The 27,893-nt window shown below is 44.5% G+C and overlaps 1 protein-coding gene across 1 annotated transcript in view; it reads right to left on the reverse strand.

Moving 5' to 3' along the window:
• Positions 1 to 10,309: 10,309 nt before the first annotated feature.
• LOC117349930 (caM kinase-like vesicle-associated protein) overlaps positions 10,310 to 27,893 on the reverse strand; it is a 146,592-nt gene continuing 129,008 nt past the window's right edge. Inside the window, exons 9-11 of the mRNA XM_033923676.1 lie at positions 21,504 to 21,582; positions 18,846 to 18,933; positions 10,310 to 10,683 (exon numbers count right to left, since the gene is read on the reverse strand). Of these exons, the coding sequence (XP_033779567.1) occupies positions 10,423 to 10,683; positions 18,846 to 18,933; positions 21,504 to 21,582 (428 nt within the window). The 3' untranslated portion in view covers positions 10,310 to 10,422. The remainder of the gene's footprint in view (positions 10,684 to 18,845; positions 18,934 to 21,503; positions 21,583 to 27,893) is intronic.

A 27,893-nucleotide genomic window follows, 5' to 3' on the forward strand; every position in this document is an offset into this window, starting at 1 on the left:
TTCTGAAAATTTCCCACCTTCCCTGTAGGAAATAGTATATGCTGGTGTCTGTGTGGAACCTATAGCGTTGATGCACACTAGAAACTTCCTGTCATGTTTTTTGGGTTGAGAATCATGTTTCTGAGGCCTACCCGATTTCCAGAAGCTTTGTCTCTTTAAACCACATGTAAACCTGCATATTTTCCTACTCTAGCTGCATATTTTTGTTACAGGCCACAGAAAGGTTCTCCTATGTCTACCGTAGTTTCCCAACTAGTAACATATGTATTTTATAATTTTGTATGCTATGGTTTACACCACTGAGTACGGTAGATTGTGTGGTATATAAATGCAATAGCTAAATAAATAAATAAATAACTGCTGGGCTTCTTAATTATCTCCTGCACCTGGTGCTATAAGACATTACAAGGTACTGTGAGATGTAGAGCATATCTGCTTTCCCAGAGACACCCAAATACTATTATAAACAAGATTTTTCCCATTTGTTTTGCTTTTTCTGCATTTTTTCTGATTGACTAGATGAGCAAGGGTAGGCAATTCTGGTCCTCGAGAACCAGGTCAGGTTTTCAGGATATCCACAATAGAAATGCATGAGATAGATTTGCATCTCAAGTAGGCAGTCCATGCAAATCTATCTCATACATATTCATTGTGGATATCCTGAAAACCTGACCTGCCTGTGGCTCTTGTGGACCGGAATTGCCTACCCCTGGACTAGAGAAAAATGCTTGAGTGCCTGAATAAATTAATATAACCCATTCTGGGCTCCTTTGGGAGAATGGTATAGAAAATCGAATAAATACATTTAAAAAAATTGTGGAGCTGGAAAAATTCCAATTTAGAAATATAGGGCCCCTTTTACGAAGGTGCGCTAGGGCTTTAACACGCGGAATAATGTGTGCTACATTGCCGCGTGCGCTAGACCTTAACACCAGCATTGAGCTGGTATTAGTTCTAGAAGTGTAGCGCGCAGTAATTTCCTGCATGCCCTAAAAACGCTAGCGTACCTTAATAAAAAGAGCCCATAGAGTCTCTTTTATAAAGCTGCGCGGCAAATGCTCCAATGCTCATTCAGTCCTTATGGGTGTCTGAGCATTTACTGCATCGGTCTGTGCTATCAGGCTTTGTAAAAGAGGGGGATACTTATTCAGTGGTACTAGTATTGGGCTAGGATTCTTCTGGAACTAGTAAGATCATTACACTATGTATAAACCTTTTGCTAAATGTGCATTACCTTCTGGAAAGGAAAAAACATCGTAAGTCACTCATATCTTGGGTAGTGACCAGTTTATAACCCCCTAATAAATACTGTGTATCCTGATGGTCAAAGAGTGAAGGAGACCAAAAAAAACTCTGTGGAGTGACGATGTTCCCAAATGGACTTTATTTGAAAGTATCAAAGTTCCAAAGGTACACTAAAATCATCCACATAAAATAATTCCATCCACATAAAAGTGAATCATCCACATAAGAGCCTTAAAGGACCTAATCCGCTAGGGATACAGGACCCAACACGGTCTGTGTTTCGACAAAAAGTCTTCTTCAGGGGTCCCTGGGGGTCCTATAAAGGTGAGTACGTGGGAAACAGGGACCCCTGAAGAAGACTTTTTGTCGAAACTCGGACCATGTTGGGTCCTGTATCCCTAGCGGATTAGGTCCTTTAAGGCTCTTATGTGGATGATTCACTTTTACGTGGATGGAATTATTTTATGTGGATGATTTTAGTGTACCTTTGGAACTTTGATACTTTCAAATAAAGTCCATTTGGGAACATCGTCACTCCACAGAGTTTTTTTGGTTTTCTCTGGATTTTCTTCTTTGTGGATATTTTAGGGTCAATTCTTTTTGTTTTTTGCAAAGAGTGAAGGAGAGTATCATGGAAGAGTAAACTAACCTATGCACCTGTAATAATGAATCTATGTTAATGTATTCTTTTGATCCCTTTGTGTTCAAGATGCCAAATTCCCTATATAAGGGGTTGGCTTCTGTCCAGAATTTAGAACATACCTTGTGTGCATTTAAGACTTGTATGTCCTCATATATCGATATGTTAATAAACGATTGTTAAACTGAGCACAGGCTAGTGTACATTTATTTCCACAAAACCACCTGCCTCCTGGGAAGCTAAGTAATCTCTATTGTGAGAGTTTGTCAGGGGGAACTTTCCATCAGGACTTTCACCTCAACGTTTGCTATAAGAACTGAGGTTACCATATGACTCCAGAAAAAAAAGGATGGAATGAGATATCCGGGTTTTACTTCCATTGAAATCTGGATGTCTCATCTCATATAATTTACTCAGGGCTCCAAATTATATAAGTAAATAATCTCTTACATATTTATGAAGTTAAAGTTATTGGTAAATGTTTGATTATGATCACCATTCAAGATTGAAGTTGAAGTTTTTGAGTGTAGCTGCTGAGGTTATTGTTCAAATTATTTCAATGATTTCATGAACCTTTACATCAAATGAATGTTTAAGAGTTCAGTGATTGGCGGTAAAGCATTCATTTGGATGATTATCTGCAATGCAGCTGTATCCACTTATATGCTGTGATTCCTGGTTTACCTGAGCATCTATGTGCTTGTGTTGATTCTTATCTGCTGCTAATAAAAGGTAAGTATCATTATGATATGAGTATACATTGCCAGTGCCTAGCATCACTGCCCTGCTGGATCTCGCTCCTGCCTGAAAAGGTTGCTGCTTTGTCACCTTTAAACTGCTGGACCTTCCCCTTGTAGAGGTCATTGCTCCTCTGCCTCATGGCTACTGGACCTTCCTCCTCTTTGTAGAGGTCACTGCTCAAAGGTTCCAGCTAATTGCTCTTCTTCCTCTCCTTGAAGAGGTTACTGCTTCTCTGCCTCTTGGCTGCTGGACCTTCCTCCTCCCTGTAGAGGTCACTGCTCCTCTACTTCTTGACTGCTGGACCTTCCTCCTCCTTGTAGAGGTCACTGCTCAAAGGTTCCAGCTAATTGAGTCCACAGCATAGCTTAGCTTACCAAGCCTGACAAAAACCCTTCCATTCTTAGCCAAAAGACTAAGGTCCAGATGGAAACCAACGGATTGATATTCAAAGTGATTTAACTAGGCAGGAAAGCTTCCTGCCTCATTAAATCACTTGTGCCTGCCTGTGCAGTTAGTACAGAGGCAGTCTTTAGGCAAAGTCAGTACTTAACCAGTAAGCTGTATTCAGTCCATTAATCTGCTCAGTAGATAAAATTAGGACAGCCTATTTTTTACCCTAACTTTATCTGATGAGCTAATCCAACATTAATTGAATATCAACCAGTGCTCTGAGTATGTGCAGTTACTCGGAAGTTAACTGAGCACTAGCTAATATGCTGGAGCCCAGACATGACCTTGCATTATATATCCAGGCTCATAGGTGTTTGTAATGGGGGGAGAGCAGAAAAGGTCCCCCCAAAAAATTGGCAGTAGAAAGTTATATGACTTATAACTTCCAACCGCTTTCTTCCCCTGCTCTGGCCAATGCTGGACGTTCATTTGCAGCCCAAAGAAAGTCGTTGGTGGCAGCTAATCACATACCCTGTCCTGCTACTGGCATCTTCTCTGTACTGCAGCCTGCTCTCCTGCCCTCTCTGACATAACTTCCATTTCTTCAGAGGCAGGCCAACATTAGAGAGAGGATGCTGGTGCCAGCGGCAGGGCAGCATATATGAGTGGCTGCCACTGGTGATGTCCTTTAGGCCACAAATTAAGGTAGTTTGTGGGGCTGGGCTAGAGAAAAGCCAGGACTGAGAGAGTGCGCAAGGAGACAGAGAGGGAGAGATGGAGTGGGGGAGCAGGAAGGAGGGAGAAATGTCACACTCGAGAGAAGGGGGCAAGGAGAAAAATGCAGGAGGCAGAAAGTGTTGGACTCAACGGAAAGGGAGAGAGGTTGGATGGGGAAGGCAGAAAGGAGGGAAGGCGAAAGGTCACATTCAGGGGAAGGGAGAGAGGGCAGAGAGTAAAAAGTTGGACTAATGGAGGGTGAGATGTTGGTTGGGGGAGGGGAGGAACTGTGCAGGAAGCAGAGAGAATGAAATGTTGGACTGGGAAGGGGGCCAGAAAGGAGGAAGGGAGTGATGTTGCACTGCAGGGGGCAGAAAGGAGGAAGGGAGGGAGAAATGTTATACTAGGGGGGGAGGGGTAGGAGAGATGACTCAAGAAAGGGAGAGGTCAGATTCTGGAGAAGGGTGATGGAAGGAGGAAGAGATGTCAGACCACAGGAAGGGGGAGAGAAGGAGAGGAGAAAGATGCCAGACAATATAGAATGGAGAAAGGGGGAAGACTGAGATGTCAGATCACAGGAGGGTGAGAAAGAGGGAGATGCTGCTCAGGGATAGAGGGGAAGGGGAGAGAGAGGAGATGGTGCACAGAGATGGAGGGGAAGGGGAGAGGGAGGAGATGGTGCTCAGGGATGGAGGGGAAGGGAAGAGAGAGGGAGGGAGATGGTGCAAAGGGATGGAGAGGAAGGGAAGAGAGAGGGAGATGGTGCAGTGTTGGGTGGGGAAGGGGAGGGAGAGGGAGGAGATGGTGCACAGCGATGGGTGGGGGACAGAGATGGAGGAGATGGTGCACATGGATAGATGGGAAGAGAAGGTAAGACATGAAAAAGTAGATTTTGAGAAGAAAGCAGAAAAAAGGAAGTTGAATGTTAAAAGTTAATGGTAAAGATGGATGCAGAGCAGAAAGCGAAGAAAGAGAGAAGGGAGCCCTGGAAGCTCAATTAAGAGCGCAGAAAGAAGGAAGTGCAACCAGAGACTGGGAAAAGATGATTAGAAAAATAAAATCACCAGACAACGAAGGAAGGAAAAATGATTTTATTTTCAATTTAGTGACTGAAATGTGTCAGTTTTGAGAAATTATATCTGCTGTCTATATTTTGCACTGTTTAGGAAGAAATTTATTTCTTTTTCTCTGGGGTTGCACAGTCTTGCATCTTAGGGTTTTGTTTGAACATAACATAAGAACATAAGTATTGTCCCTGTCGGGTCAGACAAGAGGTCCATCGTGCCCGGCAGTCCGCTCACGCGCCGGCCCCTCAGGTCCATGACCTGATAGTGCTCATACCCTAAAACTCTCATACGCTTTCCGCTTAATGTCCTGTAGAGTAACCCTCTATCTGTACCCTGCAATCCCCTTCGCTTCCAAGAAGTCATCCAGTCCCTTTTTGAACCCCAGTATTGTACTCTGTCCTATTACCTCTTTTGGAAGCGCGTTCCAGGTGTCCACCACCCTCTGAGAGAAGAAGAACTTCCTTGCATTCGTTTTAAATCTGTCCCCTCTCAGTTTTTCTGAATGACCTCTTGTTTTTGTTGTCCCCGCTAGTCTGAAGAATCTGCCCCTCTCCACCTTCTCTATGCCTTTCGTGATTTTATAAGTCTGTATCATGTCTCCTCTCAGTCTCCGCTTTTCCAGGGTAAAGTTTGTCTAACCTTTCGGCATATATTAGTTCTTTTAGTTTGTGGTCTTGTATTTGTATGGGATTATCTGTGTTCTGCATGTGTAACCAAGGCCAGGTGTTCTGGTAAGAATGAAGGTTGAGAATCATTATTGGTATCATGGCCCCAAGTAGGAAGATATTTGTCGGTTCTCCTTCAGCCCTTTTGGACCCAAAACAGCCCTCACTTAAAAATTAGTGAAGACCACTGCTCTAGGGTTTTCATATTGCTCCAGAAAAAGGAGGATGGATCGAGATGTCTTGCTTTAAATGGAAGTACAACCCAGATGTCTCAATCCGTCCTCCTTTTTCTAAAGTGAATCTGAGGCAGAGCTTGGGTGGGATCTAGGGCAGAGTTTTTGCCCCCTCCACCCATAAAAAAGCATTCCACTACCTATGTCCAGACCCAGAGGCTGCCAGTGGCCTAAAAACCGCTGTCACAGGTTGAATACAGGGTGGGCCAAAAGTAGGTATACAATATTTATTTTTATTGTGTAGGTATTGAATAGCTGTAATACACTACTGAACGACAATCGAGTAAAAATAAAACAATGTAACTGATACAAAAACTTCACACGAATGTTATCTGTGACACCTGTAAAATAAAAAGAAATAATGAATAAATATTGTATAACTACTTTTGGCACACCCTGTATTATCCCCTAAGTCAGGGTCTCGCAAACGTTTTGAAGCCACAGCATACTAAACCCGGGGCTTCAGACATCAACATGATGATGTCACGCACATGTGTGATGTCATCACATAAATGTCCATTCATGTGTGGAGGACCTCCAGACGGTGCTTGAGCTTGCTATTACTACACAAGTGGGAGGAGAGGGGGGACGAGAGGAAGAGAGATGTGGAGAGATGCCGGTGAGGAGGAGAGACGCCTATAGGACGTGCCTATAGAGACGCCTATAGGATGTGCCTCTCACCGTGAGAGTCATGTCCTGTAGGCAGTCAGCTGGCACCAGCACCTCTCCTCCTCACTGACGTCTCGAAGCACACCTGGAATCATGCCGCGATACACTTCCCTAAGAAAACAATTTTGCAAGGTCTTAGTTAACCAGTTTTTTCTTGGACTATAATTTTCCCTGAAGCCAGGTATTGGTTTCTGAGTCTGCCTTCCCCATAAATACATCCCTGGCTTATATTCAATATATTCTTATCCTTCAGCTTTAAATAATATTATTTATGAGTGCAAATAATAGTGGTGTGTGATTTCTTCCCCTCAGTGAAAGGAATTTGCATGACTGATCTCTGCCAACAGTTTATTCTTTCAATAATAGTTTTTTTCCTTTAGCTCCCTAACAGTTTATTCCAGTAAAATAATCCTTCATCTCCTCATAACTATTTGCAATAGTTGTTATTTATTTATTCAATGCCTTGAACCTACTATGGTAGGGATTAGGCAGGCTAGAAGCTCTAAAGTATTAGCATATAACCCAGGGGTTTATAATTATTTATATGGTGCAGTGTGGAAATTACAGGCTGGATTGTTTAACTTTGGTTGTGGGAAAATTAATGAAGGCTCTTATGAAAGAAAGGATGGTGAAATATCTTGAATATAAATAGCTGCAGCATTGTTTTACTTGCTGGATGAATATGACCAATTTTTTTTTTTTATTTGATCACATGAGCAGAGAATTAAGACTAGAAGAAGGCACTGAATGGGATGAATTTGGATTTCAGCACACTTTTTTTAAAAATATTGTTCCACACAGGAAACTCAATCAAAAATGGTCCCAAAATTGACATTGGATTAGAGGTTGGTTGAGAGTCAGAACATATCGGTACCTAAAATTCATCTCTGAAGAAAGAAAGGATGAACAGTGTGCTTCTGTGATTAGCCTTTGGGGTCATTTCTAGTCAATATATATCTTTGAGTGATGGTAGAAAACAGAATGAAAAGGTTTGCCTTTTTTGCCGATGATACCAAGGCCACAAAATGTTTCTGTGCTCCTCCAGTGTCCCAGCCTTGGTAGTGATAGCATCTCATGCAGTCATCATATGGAAGTTCAGTCCTTTCCTTAACAGACTTGAAGAAAGGACAGACAGGCAGACATATAGACAGATAACCTCTGAATGATTTTTCCCCCTTTTTATTAGAACTCTTCTGGCAAAGGTTAGCACAGAGTTTAGTAATAAAATAGTTGGACAAGTCAAAGGTTGATCATCCCTAGTTTGCCACATGCAAATCCTTTTCAGCAAGCAAGTGGAAGAGGAAGTGTAGAGAAAAGCCTGGCCCAGGGATATCCAAAGGTTTCAAAAATAGAATCGCTGAGCAAGGAGTTGAACAAAGAGAAACAGGAGGACAAAAGGTCCATGGCTTGTCCAGGGGAGAGGGTATATGGGTGTCAGGAAATACAGCCAGAACTTTCGACTAGTTGCCCTTCTGGTATCATGTGTTTGTGTGTATTGTTTCTCAGAACCACCGGTAATTAACTAACAGCCCCTAGAGCAGATCCTGTTGGTCTACAGGGCAAATATTACATGTAAATTATACCGGCCCTTTGGTCAGGCTGTGATAATGTGCACTAAGTTAAGGAGAACTGCCCTACTACTCAGGTTGTACCTTTTCCACTGTTTACTGAGTGAATAGAGGTGTAGGTAGATTTATAGGTGTAATAAAGTAGCACTACATAAACAAGTTACATGTGTCTAGTTTTCTAGGGGAAACCATAGACTCCTTACCCAAGGTTCGTTATATTTGCTAGTTTATTCTCAGACAGAGACCAGGGCTATATGAAATATTTATTATATAAATAGAAAAATATAATTCATAAGCCAGCAGCAAATAATAACTAATTATTGTTCACAATGTCTCTGTACATACATATCTCATTACATAATTATTACACAATAATCCCTAAGTAAATGAGTAGATATAGCTATGTCTTACACACTAATTAATTCCTTATAATAATAATTCCTGATTAGCAGCAGTCTATTACAGTTTATCACCCAGAGTAATTAACAACTCCTTTCCGGATCCAGCAATCTTTGCCTACTTATACAGAATCTGAATTTCGGCTCTTGGGAGGGGGTGTGGGATGAGGGATTTGCCGGAGTCTTCCGATTCTGCTGAAGATGATTTGTTAGTCAGTGCCAAGCCCTGCTTTGAGAAATCTTTGCTATTCGCATCTTGTGAAGGGGGAGACGTAGCCCAGGGCTCCAGATCTGCCCAGGCAGGTCAGAAGAGGACAGGATACTTCCTGACTCTCCGACACACCCAGTTAGGCCTACTTCCACTTCCTGTGATGTCACTGGACTCACTGATTTTCAGACATGCCCAGTAAAGTCAGATTCTGGTGAATCTATACAACCACCAGATGGCACCAGAGAACTAAACATCTCTCAACATGTACACAGACCAGTTCTACAGAATTCACATTATGACACTGTGTCTGTGAATAATACTCAGGCACAATCACGAGAGGATTTTTCTTTTAAACCGCCCTATCATATACAAATTCCCTCAGAAGAAGACCAGGATGGTCCACCCGAATTTTCTGAGGAAGAACAAGCATGATTAGTGCCACAGAAATGTCCTCCACCAGCTATTGTATCTTCTGTCCAAACAACATCTTCTGATGCCACACAAGATATTGACCCGGTTCTTTTCGGTGCATTGTCTGAGGACACAGAGTGGCTTCCTTCGTGGGATTCCTTTAAGTCACACAAGTATTTCTTAGGTAGGCTCACGCCTATGGGTCAACGGTATACTATACCTTTGCTTCTCCAACAGGTGCTGTCCTGTCCAGAATTACTTGACATGGCTTCCGAAGTGACTTTGATCACTCAGGGACTGTTCCACCATTTGAAAGCTACCCTTGGTACCCAGACTCCACTGAAGGTTATTCTGTGTGATTTGTCTTTAGTTGCTTATGGTCATCAGAACATTGAGACAGTTGGTCAAACCTAGCTTACGTTGAAGTTAGGCAAATTGATGGTCAAACATCAAGTGATTTATTACCACTAGTCCAGGAGAGGAATTTTTGATTGGAAATGACCTCTTGAAGAGATTGCAAGGCACCACAGTAGAAGGTGTGGACCTGATGGATGGTCTGAAGGCTGGACAACCTCTTCCTCAAGTTTTTTGAAGTGATCTGTGCTAGGGTGTGGGGAAGCTCGGATCTTAGCGCTGTGCTCTCTACACGCATATCTTCTATAATAATTAAGACCTGAAAAGTACCTCTGGTGATTTGCTCTCTTCCAGGAAGTGAAGGAACAGGACTTTTACCCAGACCTGGTTTTCATATCACTTAAGGAACTATTGCTGACAGACTTTACAGCTCACTGCAGTAAATTACAGACTCTTACTGACCAGAAGAAATTCTACCACGTGCTACGCCGAGGAAAATTTCCATCTCCTTGATCCTTAGGGATGGTGAGCAAGGAATTATATTTTCTTATCAGTGGGGCAAGTTAGATCTCTGATTGGTTTACAGGAAAGGAGTTATTAATTACTCTGAGTGATAAACTGTAATAGACTGCTGCTAATCAGGAATTATTATTATAAGGAATTAATTAGTGTGTAAGAAATAGTTATATCTACTCATTTACTTAGGGATTATTGTGTAATAATTATGTAATGAGATATGTATGTACAGAGACATTGTGAACAATAATTAGTTATTATTTGCTGCTGGCTTATGAATTATATTTTTCTATTTATATAATAAATATTTCATATAGCTCTGGTCTTCGTCTGAGTATAAACTGGCAAATATAACGAACCTTGGGTAAGGATTTTATGGTTTCCCCTAGAAAACTAGACACACGTAACTTGTTTATGTAGTGCTACTTTATTACACCCATAAATCTACCTACAGAGGCAAGAGCTGCTACAGCTATAAAGGTCATGGGTGTATATAAGGGTCCATCAGCTCCCACGCATGCACTAATAAAAGGACACCCCTCTACCTTTGCTCCCTCCCCCCTCCCACTATGGCTGTACACAGGAGAGGACATAAGGTCAGTGACTCTTGTCTCTGCTGCATGTGGCCTCTACCACTTCTGGGCTGAGTCTCTGCTGGGCTTGGCCATTCTTGGTCCCTGAAGTCTCTTTCTGTGGTGTGAGATGGTGGCGGTGTGGCTGCTGTGTCGAAGAGGCAGCCTCAACGGAGACCTCGTGGGAGACGCTCATGGAGGAGCGGGGGGTGACCGGGAGACGGGTTCCGGCACTTGACTCTGGGGGCCGCAGTCGTTGCATGAAGGTCGTGACCCGGATTGCCTTCTGAAATACAAAATACAGAACATGATGGCAGATGAGGATCATAGAGGCCTTCCTGTCTCTGCCCAATTCACCTACAGTGCCAATAACTAGCCAATCTCTGCTTTCCTTTGACTTCCCCACAAATAAAAATCTTCTCTGCTTGTCGAAAGCTTTCTTGAATTTGATTTCACCTCTGTCTCCTCTGGGATAACATTCTATGCATCCACCAGCTTTTCCAGAAATACATATTTTCTAGTCCCCCTTTGATGCTCAGCATGTGATCTCTTGTTGTAGAACATCCTTTCCACTTTCTGTATTTGTATTATTTAAACTATTGGAGGTCAATATTCAAAGCGATTTATCCGTGCCAGAAACAGCTCCTGGCCAATTGCTTATTCAGTGTTAACCAGACATTTTCAATGGCATTTAACCGATTTGTGCTGCTATAAATGACCAGCTAGCACTCATGAAAATGACCAGTTAACGCCTAAAACAAAACCTATTACTTTGGGGATGTTGTTGGCACTTAGCTAATTAAGTGCTGATATTCAGCACTTAACTGGCCAAGGTCATTGCATAAATAGGACCGCTTAAAAGACAATCATATTTTTTTGCGGTGCCCCATAGTTGGAAATTCAATGCTGGCGCCTACTATTGAATTTCTAGGCCTAATGCCGGCAGCATCAGCAAACCTCTGAGCACCACTGTCTAAATGTTAACCTCCTGAGGTTTTTCAAAGCTTCAGGCTCAGCCATATCTCCCTCTGTCTCTAATAGGTCAGGGGTTTTCAGCCAGGTCCTCCAGTACCACCTAGCTAGACTGGTTTTCAGGATATTTGCAATGAATATGCATGAGAGAGATTTAAACGCACAACTCAATCTTATGCATACTCATTATGGATAGACAGAAATTTGATCTGCGGGGAGGAAGGGGGGGATGGGAGGGGTGTTACTTCAGCACTGGGTTGAAAATACCTGGTCTAAGATACAGTACACACCAATCGTCTCAAACTCAAACCCTTTGCAGGGCCACATTTTGGATTTGTAGGTACTTGGAAGGCCTCAGAAAAAATAGTTAATGTCTTAAAGAAATGACAATTTTGCATGAGGTAAAACTCTTTATAGTTTATAAATGGTTAGATCTACAGCCTTAGCACCCTGAGGTTGTAGGTTCAAAACCTTCGCTGCTCCTTGTGATCCTGGGCAAGTCTTTTAATCTCCTCATTGCCCCAGGTACACTAGAAAGAGTTTGAGCCCACCGGGACAGATAGGGAAAATATGATAAAGTACCTGAATGTAAACCATGTGGAGGGGCATAATCAAAAGGAATATCTAAGTCCGTTTTCGTCCAAGTTGCAAGTCGTCCAAAGTAAAAAATAGCTTAGGACACATTTTTGAAAAATACATCCAAATTTTTTTGTTTCAAAAATCGTCTAACTATACATCCTGTCGATCTGATCGTCCAAGCCACTAAATCCGCTCTCTTTATACCACATTTTCGTCCAACTTTTCGTCCAAGTCAGAAATGCCTAGAACAAGTTCTGTTGGATGTGGGAGGGGTCTGCAAAGTGATGGACTGAACACCCAGACATGACACCTAAATAGTGGGGTACCTTACAGGGCACTGCTGTGAACTTCACAAAAAGGATGCTATGTCTTCATCTCACTACAGCTCCCATATAGGTCACGGTGATCCCCCCAAATCATCTCCAGAATGCCCTAGACCTACTTATCTACCACCCCAATAGCCTTCATGGCTGCAGGAGCCACTTATATGCCAGTACAAAAGGGTTTGGGGGCTGTATAAGGGAATGCACATGTTTCAGTATCAATGCAATGATTACAGGGGCTTATGGGCATGGGTCCTCCTCTCCATGGGTCCCTAACCCACCCCCAAGACGGTTTAAGCCGCCTCTGTGCTGGACGACTAGGCTTTCCTATGCCAGTCTGCCAGGTGATGATGGTCTGGAGGCTGAATTTTAAAGGTGTGATTATGATTTTTATGGGGTTGGGGGGCGGTGATCACTGGGGTAATGTGTGGGGGTCTGTATTATGTGTTTGCAGTGCTTATCTGGTGACTTTAGGTGGCTTTTGTGACTTAGACCATGTTTTAAAGTTTCATCTCGCACAATTCTGAGATAGATCCTGCACCATGTTGATAGCCTTTCTCTGGGTCACCTGTGGCCTATAACCTCCAGAATTATTAGACACAGTACTCCAGGTGAATTCTCACCAACAACAGATGCATTATCACTTTCTTCTGTTTATAGAATAGCATTTGGTGCTGGGATCCGCTCCTCCCTATCTCCCATTCCCCCAGCATTTCTCTAGTTTTGGCTTCCATCTTATCATCTAGTTTTGTAAGATCGAGAGCACATCTAGCATCGTGACTTATTTTCAATCCAGCTCTCATTAAGGATCATCACACACTGCCTCCCCCTTGATCCTCACCATTCAGCTATATTCAAGAATAAGGTTATCCTTTGTCCGGGAAAACCTGGATATGTCCTCATTTTAGAGGACCGTCCAGGTGCCCGAAGGGATTTCCAAAACCCGGCAGTTTGTCTGGGTTTTGGAAGTCCCCAACCTTGGGGCTGCATCTGGAGGGTGTCTGCGCATATGTGGATGTCGAGGTGATGACATCATGCTTTAGGGTTGCCAGATTTTACGATTCAGCCCAGGCCCACCCATCTCCGCCCCAGTTCCACCCTAGCTCTGCCTCCCACTGCCTGCTTTGGTCAGGCAGAAAGCAATCCGTGCATGCGTAGATTGCCTCCTGCCCAACGCGATTGAGAGGAGGCTTTTCAAAACCCAAGCAAAGCGCTAGGTTTTGAAAAGCTGTCCGGAAACCCCGGACATGTCCTCCTTTTGAGGATATGTCCAGGGAAATCCAGACGTCTAGTAACCCTAATCATGTGCGTGTGCATGATGTCATCACGTCAACGTCTGCATATGCACAGACGCGCTCCAGATGCAGCCCCAATCTCGGGGAGGTTCATACAAGGCAAGGGGGCGGAACGGGACTAGACTGGACTGGACTGGACCGGACCAGGTGTCATTTTCTTTAATAGAGGAAAATCTGGCAACCCTATTCAAGAAGCCATCATGAACTGTCTCTCCTTTTGATCCTTTTCATTTGGCTGTCACCAGGGAGCCATCACAAAGGGCCTCTCTCCTTCCTCCTTGTCGATCTGACTTTTATTAGAGAACTTGGATGTGATGTGATGATCTCAAGGTGGCCAAACAGGTTGAAAAGGTGACGGCGAAAGCTAGAAAGATGCTAGGGTGCATAGGGAGAGGTATGGCCAGTAGGAAAAAGGAGGTATTGATCCCCCTGTATAAGACTCTGGTGTGACCACATTTAGAATATTGTGTGCAATTCTGGAGGCCGCACCTTCAAAAAGGATATAAAAAGGATGGAGTCGGTCCAGAGGAAGGCTACTAAAATGGTGTGTGGTCTTCATGATAAGGCATATGGGGACAGACTTAAAGATCTCAATCTGTATACTTTGGAGGAAAGGCGGAAGATATGATAGAGACGTTTAAATACCTACTTAATGCAAATGCGCATTTGAAAGGAAACTCTGCAATGAAAGGGCATAGGATGAAGTTAAGAGGTGATAGGCTCCGGAGTAATCTGAGGAAATACTTTTTTACAGAAAGGGTGGTAGAAACATGGAACAGGCTCCCGGAAGAGGTGGTGGAAACAGAGACTGTGTCTGAATTCAAGAGGGCTTGGGATAGGCACGTGGGATCTCTCAGAGAGAGAGAAAGAGATAAAAGTTACTGCGGATGAGTAGAATGAATGGGCCATTTGGCCTTTATCTGCTGTCATGTTTCTATGTTTCTGATTCAAACTTTTTTCTTGTCACTTCTGTTCTCACTCTTTCTGATTCTTCCCTACTCTAGGTGAGGCTGGACTCATTTAGAGCACTGGTCTTTGACCTGGGTACCGCCGCATGAGCGGACTGCTGGGCACGATGGACCACTGGTCTGACCCATGTCCTTCCCCCTACTGGACTCCTCCATTACTGCTACTTCTTATTTCTATAGCACTACTAGACACATGCAGCAATATATGCAAACATGTAAGAAAGAATCCTTGTTCAGCTGAGATCACCAATACAAACAAACAGAGCAAATAAGAAACTAGGGAATTTTATTTACGGCCTAATTCTAAAACTGTGTGTGGAAATTTGGGCCTGCTTCTAATTTCCGCACAAAATTTAATTGAATAACAAGTCAATTGGCGCTGATAACCAAGTGCTACTAACCAATTATCAGCGCTAATTGACATAAATTTAAATGTACATGAGCATTTATAGTGCTGGGATCTAGAAAGGAGGCGTGGCCATGGGAGGGGTATGGGCAGATCAGGGGTGTTCCCAGAATTTGCACGTGATTATACGGAATTTAGGTGGGAGAATTTGCACCAGGTTTTACTTAGTGTCAATCCTCGTGCCTAAAAGTGGGTGCAGATCCCAGCACCAAATGCTATTCTATAAACAGTGCCCAACTCTGAATACTGTTTCCAGAATAGTGTTTAGTGCAAAATTATACTGGTGCCAATTTTTTAACACCATTTATAGAATTGAGGCCTTGGTGTAACTCACACCTTTTTCGGAAGTAGCTGAAGGTGAGTTAGTTTCAGGAGCATTAGGTATAGAAGTGATTAACATGAATAAGAGGACAAGATTTAAACACTGTCTGAAAAAGGTGGGCTTCTAGCCTGGATTTGAATAGGGCCCCAGACTCAGCATGATGTATTGACTCAAGAAGTCTATGTCAGACCTATGGTGCAGCAAGGTGGAAGGAATGGAGTCTGGAGTTGGCAGTGGAGGAGAAGGGTATAGATAAGAGTGACCTTCTGAGTAGAGTTCCCATGGAGGAGTGAAGGGAACGAATACACTTGTACATCAGTAAGAGAAGATTGAAGTGTATGTAGAAAACAGACAGAAGGCCAATAAGTGACTTGAGAAGAGGAGCTGTGTGAATGCAGTGGCACAGGCAGAAGATAAGTCACGAAACAAAATTTTGAACAGATTGAAGGGGAGAGATATGGTTTGGTGGGAGACTGGTGAGCAGCAAGTTGCAGTTAACCATGAGGTGAGGAGAGGTGCAGTGGCATAGTGAGGGATAGAGGTGCCTGGGGCAGTGGGGTCTTTCTCCCGCCCTCTTCTCTGCCCCCCCCCCACACTCCTTACCCGCCCCTTCCCCCGTACCTCTATAATGTTCCAAGCTGCTGTCGTGCCAGCATCAGCTCTTCCTCTGACATCACTTCCTAAGTGTGAGTCCAGGAAGTGACATCAGAGGAAGAGCCGACGCTGGCACAACAGCAGGTTGAGGTTACTGCTCACGCCAGGAACATGCAGAGGTATGGGGGAAGGGAAGCGGTAAACTTGTGAGGCAGTGAGTGGGGTGGGGAAGGAGCATGGGATGAAGAGGAGGATGGATGCCTGTGCCCTCACTAAGACGGTGCCTGGGGCGGACCGCCCCTCCCTGCCCCACCATACTATGCCACTGGAGAGGTGGATAAGAGTTTTGGTAGTGTGTTCACAAAATAAGGGATGAATTATGGTGATGGAATAGAGAATTTAGCAGGCTGTTGGATAAGTTCAGAGAAAAAGAGAGAGGAGCCAAAGGTAACCCCTAAGGTTACAAACTGAGGAGATAGGAAAGATGACAGTGTTATCCGTAGAAATACAGAATTGGAGAATGGAAGAGATGAGTTTAGAGGGAAAGATAAGAAGCTCAGTCTTAGCCATGTTCAGTTCTAGATGATGGTGGAATATCCAGGCAGCAATGTCAGACAAGCAGGGTGAGATGTGGGCCTGGGTTCCTGGTGAAGTTCCAAAAAAAGTCCTGCTAATTCAGCCATCCCCAAACAACCTCCTGCTGATTCAGACCACCTGAGTGGTCCAGTAGGCATATCCATTTGCTCTATGTATCCATGGCTCTATGTAGTAAAATTGTTGCCACAAGCTCTAGCAGGAGTCTTGTGATATTATCATTAAAGGGCATCATTCCATATGGAGTGGAGGTCTGATCATGGGGAGGGTGGGGAACCTCTCTGGCCTGCTTAAATCAATTTGAATATCGAACAGAGCACCAGGCGTTAGTGGAAATGCTACTTCAGCTTGTCTGCGGTGTTCTTTGCTCACACATTTAAAGACAATAGACTGTTTTCAGTTTAATTCTTTATATGTGAGTTTGCAAACCATTGGACCCCTGAGGAAGGTGTGTTTGCCGAAACACGGACCATGTAGGATCTGGGTGGATTTTTATCACCATATTTTTTAGCATTGTACTTTTTAAATTGAATTTTCATGGTTTTATATGTCAGTGTTTAATAAATTATCTCCAGAACATCTATATCCACAGTTTTTGGTTTTGTTTTCATCGGTGGATTGTTTTCACTGTGGATCATCGGGTCTCCCCATTTTTCTTTGTAGGGCTCTGATTAGCTAATTGTCCAAATATGGGTGCACTTTGATCCCTGCCTTGCGGAGTTCTGCTGCTACCACCACCATGACCTTGGTAAAGGTGCACGGTGCCATTGTTAGGCCGAAGGGGATCGCTGAGAACTAGAAATGCTGCTCCAACACATGAAACTACAAGTACCTCTTTTGGGACAGAAAAATGGGAATGTGGGGATAGTCATCCATCAAATTGAGGGATCGCTCCTACCCCAGCGCTGTCGCTAGACCACCAGGGAAACAAGGTAGGCCTATGGGTCTGGGAGGAGGTTGGTAGTGACTGTTCATGGAGGGAGGGGGGAATGCTGCCTTTTCTTGTTGTGGGGAGGTGCGCTGAAGGTATTTGTTATTAAAAACAAAAAAATAGTACTTTGGAATAGTACTTCGGGGGCAACTCAAATATAAACTGAGACCCCCCCCCCCCCGAAGCAATCTGGATAATTGGACATCCAGATAATTGGAGTTTGGATAATCGGCATTCTGCTGTACCCAGAAATAATAAAACTGTAGTGTAGAACAGAAACACTTCTGAGCAACCTGGGCAGAAGCAGCTGTCTGGGAAGGAGGTGGAGTTCAAAGATGATTGACAGCATTGCAACTTGCAGATTCAGATGCATAACCCTAGCGTTCAGGGCTACTAAGCACATTGCACTAGAAACAGGCTTTTTAGATGTCTTTCTGGTCATTTTGTCTCCAGTGTGTCTAAATCTTGAAGGGGGGTGTTTTGGGCTTGATTAGGGTGAGCTTAGTACTTGAGCATTTTACAGCGATAATCATACATTTTACAAAACGTCCATGACACAATTTGGATGTTTTAGGTAGAACTGGTTTTAAAACGAATAAGGGCCAAAAATGTACCCAAACTGATCAGGTGAAGGGAAGAAAATATGGCCCTCACACACCTCTCCCAGTGGTCACTGACTCCCTCACACCCCCAAATATCTGCATGAAACATTACATGTCTGCCTCTATGACACTTGCAGATACTATGGCCAGTCCTAGTAGAGCTGCAACCAGGTCTCTGGAGTAGCCTGATGGACAGTGCAGTAGACTGCAGAGAAGGGGATTCAGGCTGATATGCCACCCTAACTAGTACATTTGTGGTGGAAAGTGTGAGCCCAACAAAAAACCCACTGTACTGCCATAGAGGTGATAGCTGAAGGCATAAGGGCTATTGGGGTGGTAGGCAGGTGGGTACAGTAGATTTGGGGGGAGTTTTGGAGGGCTCCCCGTATAATGTATAGAGGTTAAGGTGAGATGTGTACTTGGCACCCTTAATGTGAAGTTCACAGCAGTGCCCCCCCCCCCCCAGGGTGCCCCACTGCTCTGCTTGCATGTCTGTGCGGCCAGTTCATTAAAAATGCTGGCCTCCTTCCTACATGAAATGGCTTGTTTGGATGTTTTTAATCTTGACCTTTTTTTTCGATAATGGCAAAAAAATAATTAGACGTCTAGCTGGATAAAACACCTAGCTGGACAATTTAAAAAAAAGATAGATGCCTTGAGGGTTCAAAAATAGACATTTTCTCCACCCGAGTTTTGGATGTTTTTCTCAAAACATAACATAAATTTTTATTTACATACCGCAAAAGCCAAAACATCCCAAATCGGACTTAGACATCCTCCTGAAAATGCCCCTCCGCGTTAGACATCCACCACGATGGCCTACACCTAACCCCCTTTTCTCCCCTACACAGGCGCCTCATACCCTCCATTTGGCTTTGGCAAAGTTCTTCTCCATGCGAGCACAAACTCCTTCTTTGAGATTCTTTTCAGATGCTCCATTGCCACAGATCCTGGAGGGGAGAAGAAAAAGAGATGTGACATCAGTGGGCTGCACAGCAAAAAGCAGGAGGCAGTGATGGCAGAGCAATATCCTGCTGCAGCCTTTCCAGCCACTGTCATCTGCTTTCTCACTGGAAAAGAGAGTCAGTAGAGTGTATAGCAAGTAAAACTTTGCTGTTTCATGGCATTTATTTTTTGAAAAAAAAAACCCCTAAGGCCTTGATCTGTAGGAATCCCTAATGACTAGCGTTGCTAACTTTTCCACATATTACAAATGGTCACTAGGGTTACCAGATTTTTGTGAATGAAAATTTGGAACCATGGCCCCACCCCCAGGCCCCGCCCCCAGGCCAAGCCACACCCCGTTCCGACCCCAGCCCGGCCCCAGCCCCCTCAACCTGATCGCTTGTTGGGAGGGCATCTGCGCATGCGCTGGCGTGATGGGTTGATGTCGCACGTATTCACGCATGTGCAGATGCCATCCCGACGTCGCTGTTAGCTTTTCAAAACCCGGACAAAGTGCCGGGTTTTGAAAAGCCGTTCAGACCCCCGGACATGTCCTTGAAAAGGAGGACATGTCCGGGGAAATTCAGACGTCAGGTAACCCTAAATGAACACCCCTCCCTTTCCAAACTTGAGGACTGCAGATAGGTGATGTCTACTGTAAAATAAATGTTATACTGTATATGAAGCCTTGTTTCCACAATGATAACCTTAACTTCTAACTTTTGTAGCTGACTGACAAACTGATCTTTTATTGCAGTAGCAGGAAGAATATTCTGGGCCCCAACTCCTGATTTATTCCAGTCAAATTTGAATAGGGGGAGGTCTGTTTTGAGAAAGTAGCCCAGTGGGGTTTAAGCTTTTGGAGGGTAGTATAAAACACTGAAGGGAGAAGCCATGTTTCTTCCTCCCTCGAGGTGACCCAGAAAGAAGATATAGGACAGTCATGGGTAGGTTACCACCTTTTGGGTCTCATTTGAGCCATAGCTCCTTGCTCTAGGAGCCAAAGAAAAGGGGAGGAGAGAGGAAAGCATAGTAGTTGCCAGCCTGGTCCACAGCTGTCCCCTTGTGTATGAAGGAGAAGAGGAGAAGTGTGCTCCCACATAAACTGAACTGATCTGGGGTTGCTGGCCTGATCGACAGTTGTCTCCTGAGTCACAGAGTGCCCAGAAGGAAAAAGAAAATTTGATGATTAGGGAGACCTTATCCTGATCCTTTGTCAAACAAAGCTCTATGTCCTGTTCCTCTCTATGACCAGAATCTTCCCCCATTCTTTCCCTCATGTCCAACATCCCCTATATCAGTGGTCTCAAACTCATGGCCCAGGGGCCACATGTGCCCCCCCCCCCAGGTACTATTTTGAGGTCCTTGGTATGTTTATCATAATCACAAAAGTAAAATAAAAGTTTCTTGATCATATGTCTCTCTAGCTATAAATTACAATATTATTATTAAGACTTAGCCACAAGGAAAGCTTTATAAACTATAGAGTTTTACCTCATGCAAAATTGTCATTTCTTTAATAAGCCATTAACTATTTTTTCTGAGGCCCTCCAAGTATCTACAAATCCAAAATGTGGCCCTGCAAAGGGTTTGAGTTTGAGACCACTGCCCTATATCCTGTCCCTTCCTGTGTCCAGAATCTCCCCTATTTTTTCACTCATGTCCAGCATTTTCTCTAAATCCTTTCTCCCCTCTCCCAATCCAGTATCTCCTCTTTATTTCCCTATCCTTCTCTGTGTCCTTATTTCTTCCTCCCATCTCCTCCTCTGGGGCTCTATCATCTTTCCTGTGGGTCCTTATTTTCTGCCCTCCCCCTCCATCATTCCTCCGTCCTCTGCAGCAGCTCCCTTCTCTGTGGCTTTGCTGACTCCTCACCCATGACTGCCACTACACCGGGCCTTCTGAAAACCTGCAGCAGCATAATTCTCTGTGACCCTGCCGGCCTCCCACCAGATGCTCCTGCTGGACTGCCCAAAGATCAGCATTGGCAATATAAAATTCACAAGATAGTATGGTATCTCCTACATGCATGCACACTGATGACTCTGCAGTGTCCATCCTACAGAAACAAAAAGACTGTGTCCTAGGGGCTGGGATGCTGCAGAGCTGTCAGTGCACATGGCTGTCCTGCACTACCTTCTGATTTTCATATTGCTACGGCAGGTATTAGATATGCTGGGGCCATTATTACCACACATAAAACAACTTCAATGAGATGACTTCTTCACACACAAAACACAGATAGACCGTTACCAAATACACTGATAATTCTCCTCATTTTAATGAAAATTTACACTGGAGAAAATCTGTGGGTGCTGTCAACTGTAGTTTGAGGTACAAATTTCCAGAGAATTATTTTTTGCCTAAAGAACAGAACAGCACTACAGCCAAAACTGATCACAGATTATATTGTCCAGTTTATCCTATAATTGAACAACTAAATATATAACCAGACTTTGTAACCCAAAATCAGGTGTTGGCCATCTTGCTGGTGACCTGATCCTCTCTCTTTCCTAAGCAGGATGCCACCCTTCCTATGTGCTGTCTCTCTCCTTTCAGTGGCCATCTCTCTCACCATATGTGTCCCAGAGCCTCCTGTGCCGTGATCCTCTGGTCCTGGTCCACTTCCATGAGCCGAGAGACAAGTTCCTTCGCTGTGGCACAGAAAAGGAAAACTTGTTACAGGAGAATTGAGCACCCTCACTTTCCACGTCTTTACCCCACCTCAGGACTATGAACCAGAGGTGGGGTGATGACTATGAACCCATCCCAAACTCCATCTGATGAGGATTTGGCAGGATATAAGACCTAGTGACATAGTAAGGGGGGAAGGGGGCAGACCACCCTAGGTGCCAACTTCTTAGGGGCACTGTTACCTCTCCTCTTCACCCTCTGCATACCTCTTTAAATGTTCGCCGGCATGAGAAGCATCTTCCACCAGCTGCTCACACTGACCTCAGCTGCCTTCTGATGTCACTTCCTGGTCACGGGATCAGGACGTGACATCAGAAGGGAGCCGAGGCCGGCACGAGCAGCAGGTGGAAGACGCTTCTCGCACCAGTGAACATTTCAAGAGCTACATTGGGCAGGGACGCACAGTGTGGCGGGAAAAAGGAGGGAGGGGGGTGAATTGCAAGGCGATGACGGGCGCCAACCTCCCTCACTACACCACTGATAAGATCACATACAGCATAACCCAGGGATCTCAAAGTTCCTCCTTGAGGGCCGCAATCCAGTCGGGTTTTCAGGATTTCCCCAATGAATATGCATTGAAAGCAGTGCATGCACATAGATCTCATGCATATTCGTTAAGGAAATCCTGAAAACCTGACTGGATTGCGGCCTTCAAGGAGGGACTTTGAGACCCCTGGCATAACCCCTGCAGGGCCATTTCACACCGTTTCAGGATCTGACAAATACCATCTACTGTGAGGGAGTATATAGGATGCTACCACTTCCCCTGCTGGACACTCCCTCACAATGTCAGAACCACCTTAACATAGGAAGCTCCTCCTTAGGAAAGAGGAGTCAGGGACGCAGCTGCCAGGAAGTATAAGAGGCAGGGCCACAACTATATTAAGGAGGCCCAGGGGAGAAGAAAAAAAAAGGGGGGGGGGGCTCCTATATGCACCTTGACTTCAACTACTAAACACTCTGCTTAGCTGAGGTAAGCCAAATTTTCTTTTGCTGAACATCAGTGAATCTTGTTCTGAGGTCTGGCTGGGGCCAGACCACTGGAGCAGATTCTCAAAACTAGGGTTACCATATTTAAAAAACACATAACCCTGCCCGGTTCTGCCTCCAACCACACCCAGTTTTGTCTCTATCCCCTCCCCATTCCGCCCTCCAGCTCTGCCCCCAGAAAGCCTCCTCTCTTTGCGAGCAGCTCCAGCCGTGCCTGGAGGGCCTGTCGGGGGGTCATTGCTTGGCAGTGGGAGTGGGCATCCCTCCTACTGATCTTCGATTTGTTTTTTATTTTTGTGTGTTTATTCTGCGCAGTTGCTGATCACTATCACCAGCAATGGGCATATGCAAATTTAGCAAATCTGTGCTACTCTCAGCCAACCTCATTTGCATTTGTGTTTTTTGGAGAATGAATGACTCGTCTTTTTGAAATTGCTACAATAATGGCTACGACAGCGGCCTATCATTTTTTAACGCAAAGTTTTGAGAATCAAACCCTGTGTTCCTTGAATGAAGGAAAACTGTTACAAGACTGTGTTTGGGGCGTGGCAGTCGCAAGCCACGGTCCATGTCTTGGGTCCTGTCAGCCACAGGCCCATCTCAGGGCTTTTGAACAAAAATACTGTTCCTTGTGTGTCTGGCCTTCTAAAGTAACAGGGTGCAGGACTTTTCTTTTGAGTTAATAGAGTTTTCCTTTACTGCTTGAGCTTGTCTGGCTGTGTGAGCACAGCTCTAACCCGAACCCCAGGACTTACTAACCTCCTAAAACTGACCAATAAGCAAGGCACTTATGGTCCCTTAAATAGGCCCATGTAGAAAATCAGATCTACAGTAAAACCTTGGATTGCAAGTGACTTGGTTTGCAAGTGTTTTGCAAGACAAGCAAAACATTTTATTAAATTTTAACTTGATATACAAGCAATGTCTTGCAATACAAGTACATACGATATACACACATCACAACTGAGCCGATGGTTCTTCTCTCTCTGACGCTGTGGGAGTGTAGTGACTGTTCTAAACGAGTGAGGTCTTGCAAAACAAGTACGTACCGTGTTTTGTATTAAAGTTTTTGGGTTGTGGAATGAATCGTCTGAGTTTCCATTATTTTCTATGGGGAAATTTGCTTTGATATATAGAGTGCTTTGGATTACAAGCATGCCTCTGAAATGAATTATGCTCACAAACCAAGGTTTTACTGTATTTGGCAGGGTTGCTGTAACAATATGATTAACATAGTACATGGCGGCAGAGCAGCGGTAAGCAGCCAGAGATACATTGTGGCAGTCAGTGCACATATATTAATGCAGCAGTGGCAGTTTCAACCTCATTGAATAGGTGCTTTCCCCTGAAGAAGCCATCCATGAGTGAAACGGACTGACCAAAGTTCCGTCAGGAGCAAGCTAAGTGCCTTACGTTATCAACAGAAGCTTATTGGTTATATCGGAATACTGTAATAATAGAAGTAGTTTCTAATAGGTTTTAAAAAAAACACCAAATATTCTTACGCTGCTAAATACAATTTGATGACTGTAACAGTTAATACTTGCACATGCACATGATTTAGATGTAAAATAGCACACTTTAAAAAAATTACCTTTTTTTTTTTAGACCAGTGATGATGTCCAAGCCCCATTAAAGTGTTTTTTTCAAAAGTTTGAGGTCTTTTCCCAGTTTATGCCATAGTATAAGGTCAATGAGAGTAGTTACTTCATTTCCGCCATAGATTTACTATTGGGTACATTTGGATTGGTGACAGTTTTTACTCAGTTATTTTGATTTTTACTAATACTGTAATTGTTTTGTAATGCCTATCTATTTTTTTTTTTAGATTTATAAGATTTCAATTTTGCAAGCATGAATTACCTTTACCACTTGATAGAGATCAAACAAATCCAGGTAACAAAACAGAAATAGAAAAAAAAATGAACTCTTATTTAGCCCAAAATATGGGAGACCATGAAAATAAATAGTTTCCAGTAGTAATCAAATGAACTTATATTTGAGTGACAGCATTAGATAGCCCTTCCTACAGCCGGATGGCAAGTCAAGTTTTAAGTTTATTAAAATTTTGATAAAACGCAAATCAAGACTTCTAAGCGTTTTACAATTTGTATTAAAAAGGGGGAGACAATAATCAAACAAAGACCCACTAAACAATACTTGAGTAACGTAAAACAATAGGAAAGTTGGGAGAACTACAAATTAAAAGTAGAGAATATATAAAAGATAAACCACAAAAGGGAAGCTAGGGAATCAGGATTATTGAACAACTCTGGCTGAATCCAAGTCTGTTTAACAGTCATGTGCATCTTGGAAGAGGAAAGTCTTTAGATTTCCCTTAAAATTTGTCTAAATTTTTTTCTGCCCTGATATAAAGAGGTAAGGAGTTCCATATCGTAGGAGCCGTAGTTGCGAATGAAGTGGACCGACGTGTGCTAATGATTTTCAAGGATGATGTATGAAGAAGATGCTGGGAGGAGGATCTTAGGACCCATTTAGGTTCATGTGGAAGAAGAAGTTTGTGGATAAAGGCCGGTTCTTTAGTGTTTTGAGACTTGAAAGAGAGGATAGCTATTTTATATATGATACGGTGTGGAATTGGTAGCCAGTGAGCAGTTTTTAATAGGGGAGGGACATGGTCAAATTTTTTCCTGTTTGTGATCACTTTTTTTTTTTAATCTTTATTCATTTTCATATCTTACATCAAGCGTAAAATAATTATCACAAGAAACTGCAACAAATCACTTGACAGTCTTACTTATAATCCTTAAAATATAAAAGAAACCCTTCCCCTCCCTTTTAACAATGAATCCATTAGCAATAACATACTTCCATATCCCACCCCACCTATAACTTATATATTAATAAGGTGCTTAAAATGTCTGATCATTAGACTATGTGATCAATGGCCCCCCCCCAATTTTTTTTAAACTATGATAATTCCCTTGCTGTAATGCAAGCAGCCTCTCCATTTTATAAATATAACATACTGAATTCCACCAAAAAGTATAATTCAATTTAATATAATCTTTCCAATTACGAGTAATTTGCTGTTTGTGATCATTTTTTTATGGCAGCATTTTGTATCAATTGTAGGCGACAGATATCTTTATGACAAATACCCTTATACAGTGCATTACAATAATCGAGCTTAGATTTGATAAGAGAATGAATAAAAATGTTGAGAGATTGAGGTTCTAGAATGTTCGCCAGGGATCGAATCATCCTTAGTCTAATGAAGCAATTCTTTACTACGGCGCTGATTTGTGGGCAGTAAGTCAGTTTGTTATCTATTATTACACCCAAGATTTTAGTGACAGACACAGAAATAATAGGGGTATCATTTATTGTGATGGGAGATCTAAGCTATATATTATCTTTCCATATCATATATCTATCATTATCATATATCATTAGGCATGGTTACCAACCCTTCTTTTGACCCTATAAATTCTAAAAGCTGTTTAGGCTCCAAAAATAGAAAAAAATAGAAAATTCTTATTTTGATAAGATACAAAACATTTTGCAACAAATTTAACAAGAAATGCCCCCAGAGCCAGAACCCTGGGCCTCAAGGCCAAGAATTCTTTCCTATGTCTCTGGGTTTTCTGAGCAAGATCTGGAAAGATCCTAACATTAGAGCCTAAAAACTGATCATTCATGTGGCAGAAATACAAACATAAGACAAACTCTCGGTCACTTTCCAAGGCAAGAGTTACCAACATAGTACCGTATTTTCACGTAGATAACGCGCACCCGTGTAAAACGCGCACACGGGTATAGCACGCGAAAAACACAAATTTATGTACAGAAATTTTTATATACCACGCACACCCATATACCGCGCATGCTGCCCGACTCTCCTTTTGCCCGCCCCGACTCTCCTCTGGCCACCCCGACTCTCCTTTTGCCCGCCCTGACTCTCCTCTCCCCCTTGAAGTCCTGTCCCCACCCTGAAAGCCTGATGCCCCCCCGCAGGACCGCTCGCACCCCCACCCCGAAGGACCGCTCGCACGCACTCCCACCCGCACCCCCACCCTGAAGGACCGCTCGCACTCCCACAGCCTCCCGACCCCCCATCATGTAGAAGCTCCTACCGGTGTCCTGCTGCTTCCTCTTGGCGGTCTCGACTCCCCGACACAATCGGGGCAAGAGGGAGCTCAAGCCCTCTTGCCCCAGCCAACCGCGGCACCCTGACACGATCGTGGCAAGAGGGAGCTCAAGCCCTCTTGCCCCAGCCAACAGCGGCACCCCCGACACGATCGGGGCAAGAGGGAGCTCAAGCCCTCTTGCTCCCCCGACTCCCCAACATGATCAGGGCAAAAGGGAGCCCAAGCCCTCTTGCCCCGCCGACTCCCCAACTCCCCGACAATATCGGGCCAGGAGGGAGCCCAAGTCCTCCTGGCCCTGGCGACCCCCCCCTAGTTGTTCGGGCCAGGAGGGAGCCCAAACCCTCCTGGCCAAGGCGACCCCCTACACCCACCCCACACTACATTACGGGCAGGAGGGATCCCAGGCCCTCCTGCCCTCGACGCAAACCCCCTCCCCCCAACGGCCTCCCCCCCAAGAACCTCCGACCGCCCCCCCAGCCGACCCGTGACTCCCCTGGCCGACCCCCACGACCCCCCCACCCCCCTTCCCCGTACCTTTGTGTAGTTGGCCGGACAGACAGGAGCCAAACCCGCCTGTCCGGCAGGCAGCCAACGACGGAATGAGGCCGGATTGGCCCATCCGTTCCAAAGCTCCGCCTACTGGTGGGGCCTAAGGCGCCTGGGCCAATCAGAATAGGCCCGGGAGCCTTAGGTCCCTCCTGGGGGTGGGGCCTTGGGCACATGGTTGAGTTGGGCCCATGTGCCTCAGGCCCCGCCCCCAGGTGGGACCTAAGGCTCCCAGGCCTATTCTGATTGGCCCAGGTGCCTTAGGCCCCACCATTAGGCGGAGTTTTGGGACGGATAGGCCAATCCGGCCTCATTCCGTCGTTGGCTGCCTGCCGGACAGGCGAGTTTGACTCCCGTCTGTCCGGCCAACTACACAAAGGTACGGGGAAGGGGGGTGGGGGTGTCGTGGGGGTCGGCCAGGGGAGACACGGGTCGGCTGGGGGGCGGTCGGAGGTTCTTGGGGGGGGCGGTCGTTGGGGGAAGGGGGGTTTGCGTCGAGGGCAGGAGGGCCTGGGATCCCTCCTGCCCGTAATGTAGTGCAGGGTGGGGGTAGGGGGTCGCCGTGGCCAGGAAGGTTTGGGCTCCCTCCTGGCCCGAACAACTAGTGGGGGGGGGGTCACCAG

Source organism: Geotrypetes seraphini, chromosome 1, assembly GCF_902459505.1.
Source record: "Geotrypetes seraphini chromosome 1, aGeoSer1.1, whole genome shotgun sequence".
NCBI classification, from domain to species: Eukaryota; Metazoa; Chordata; class Amphibia; order Gymnophiona; family Dermophiidae; genus Geotrypetes; species Geotrypetes seraphini.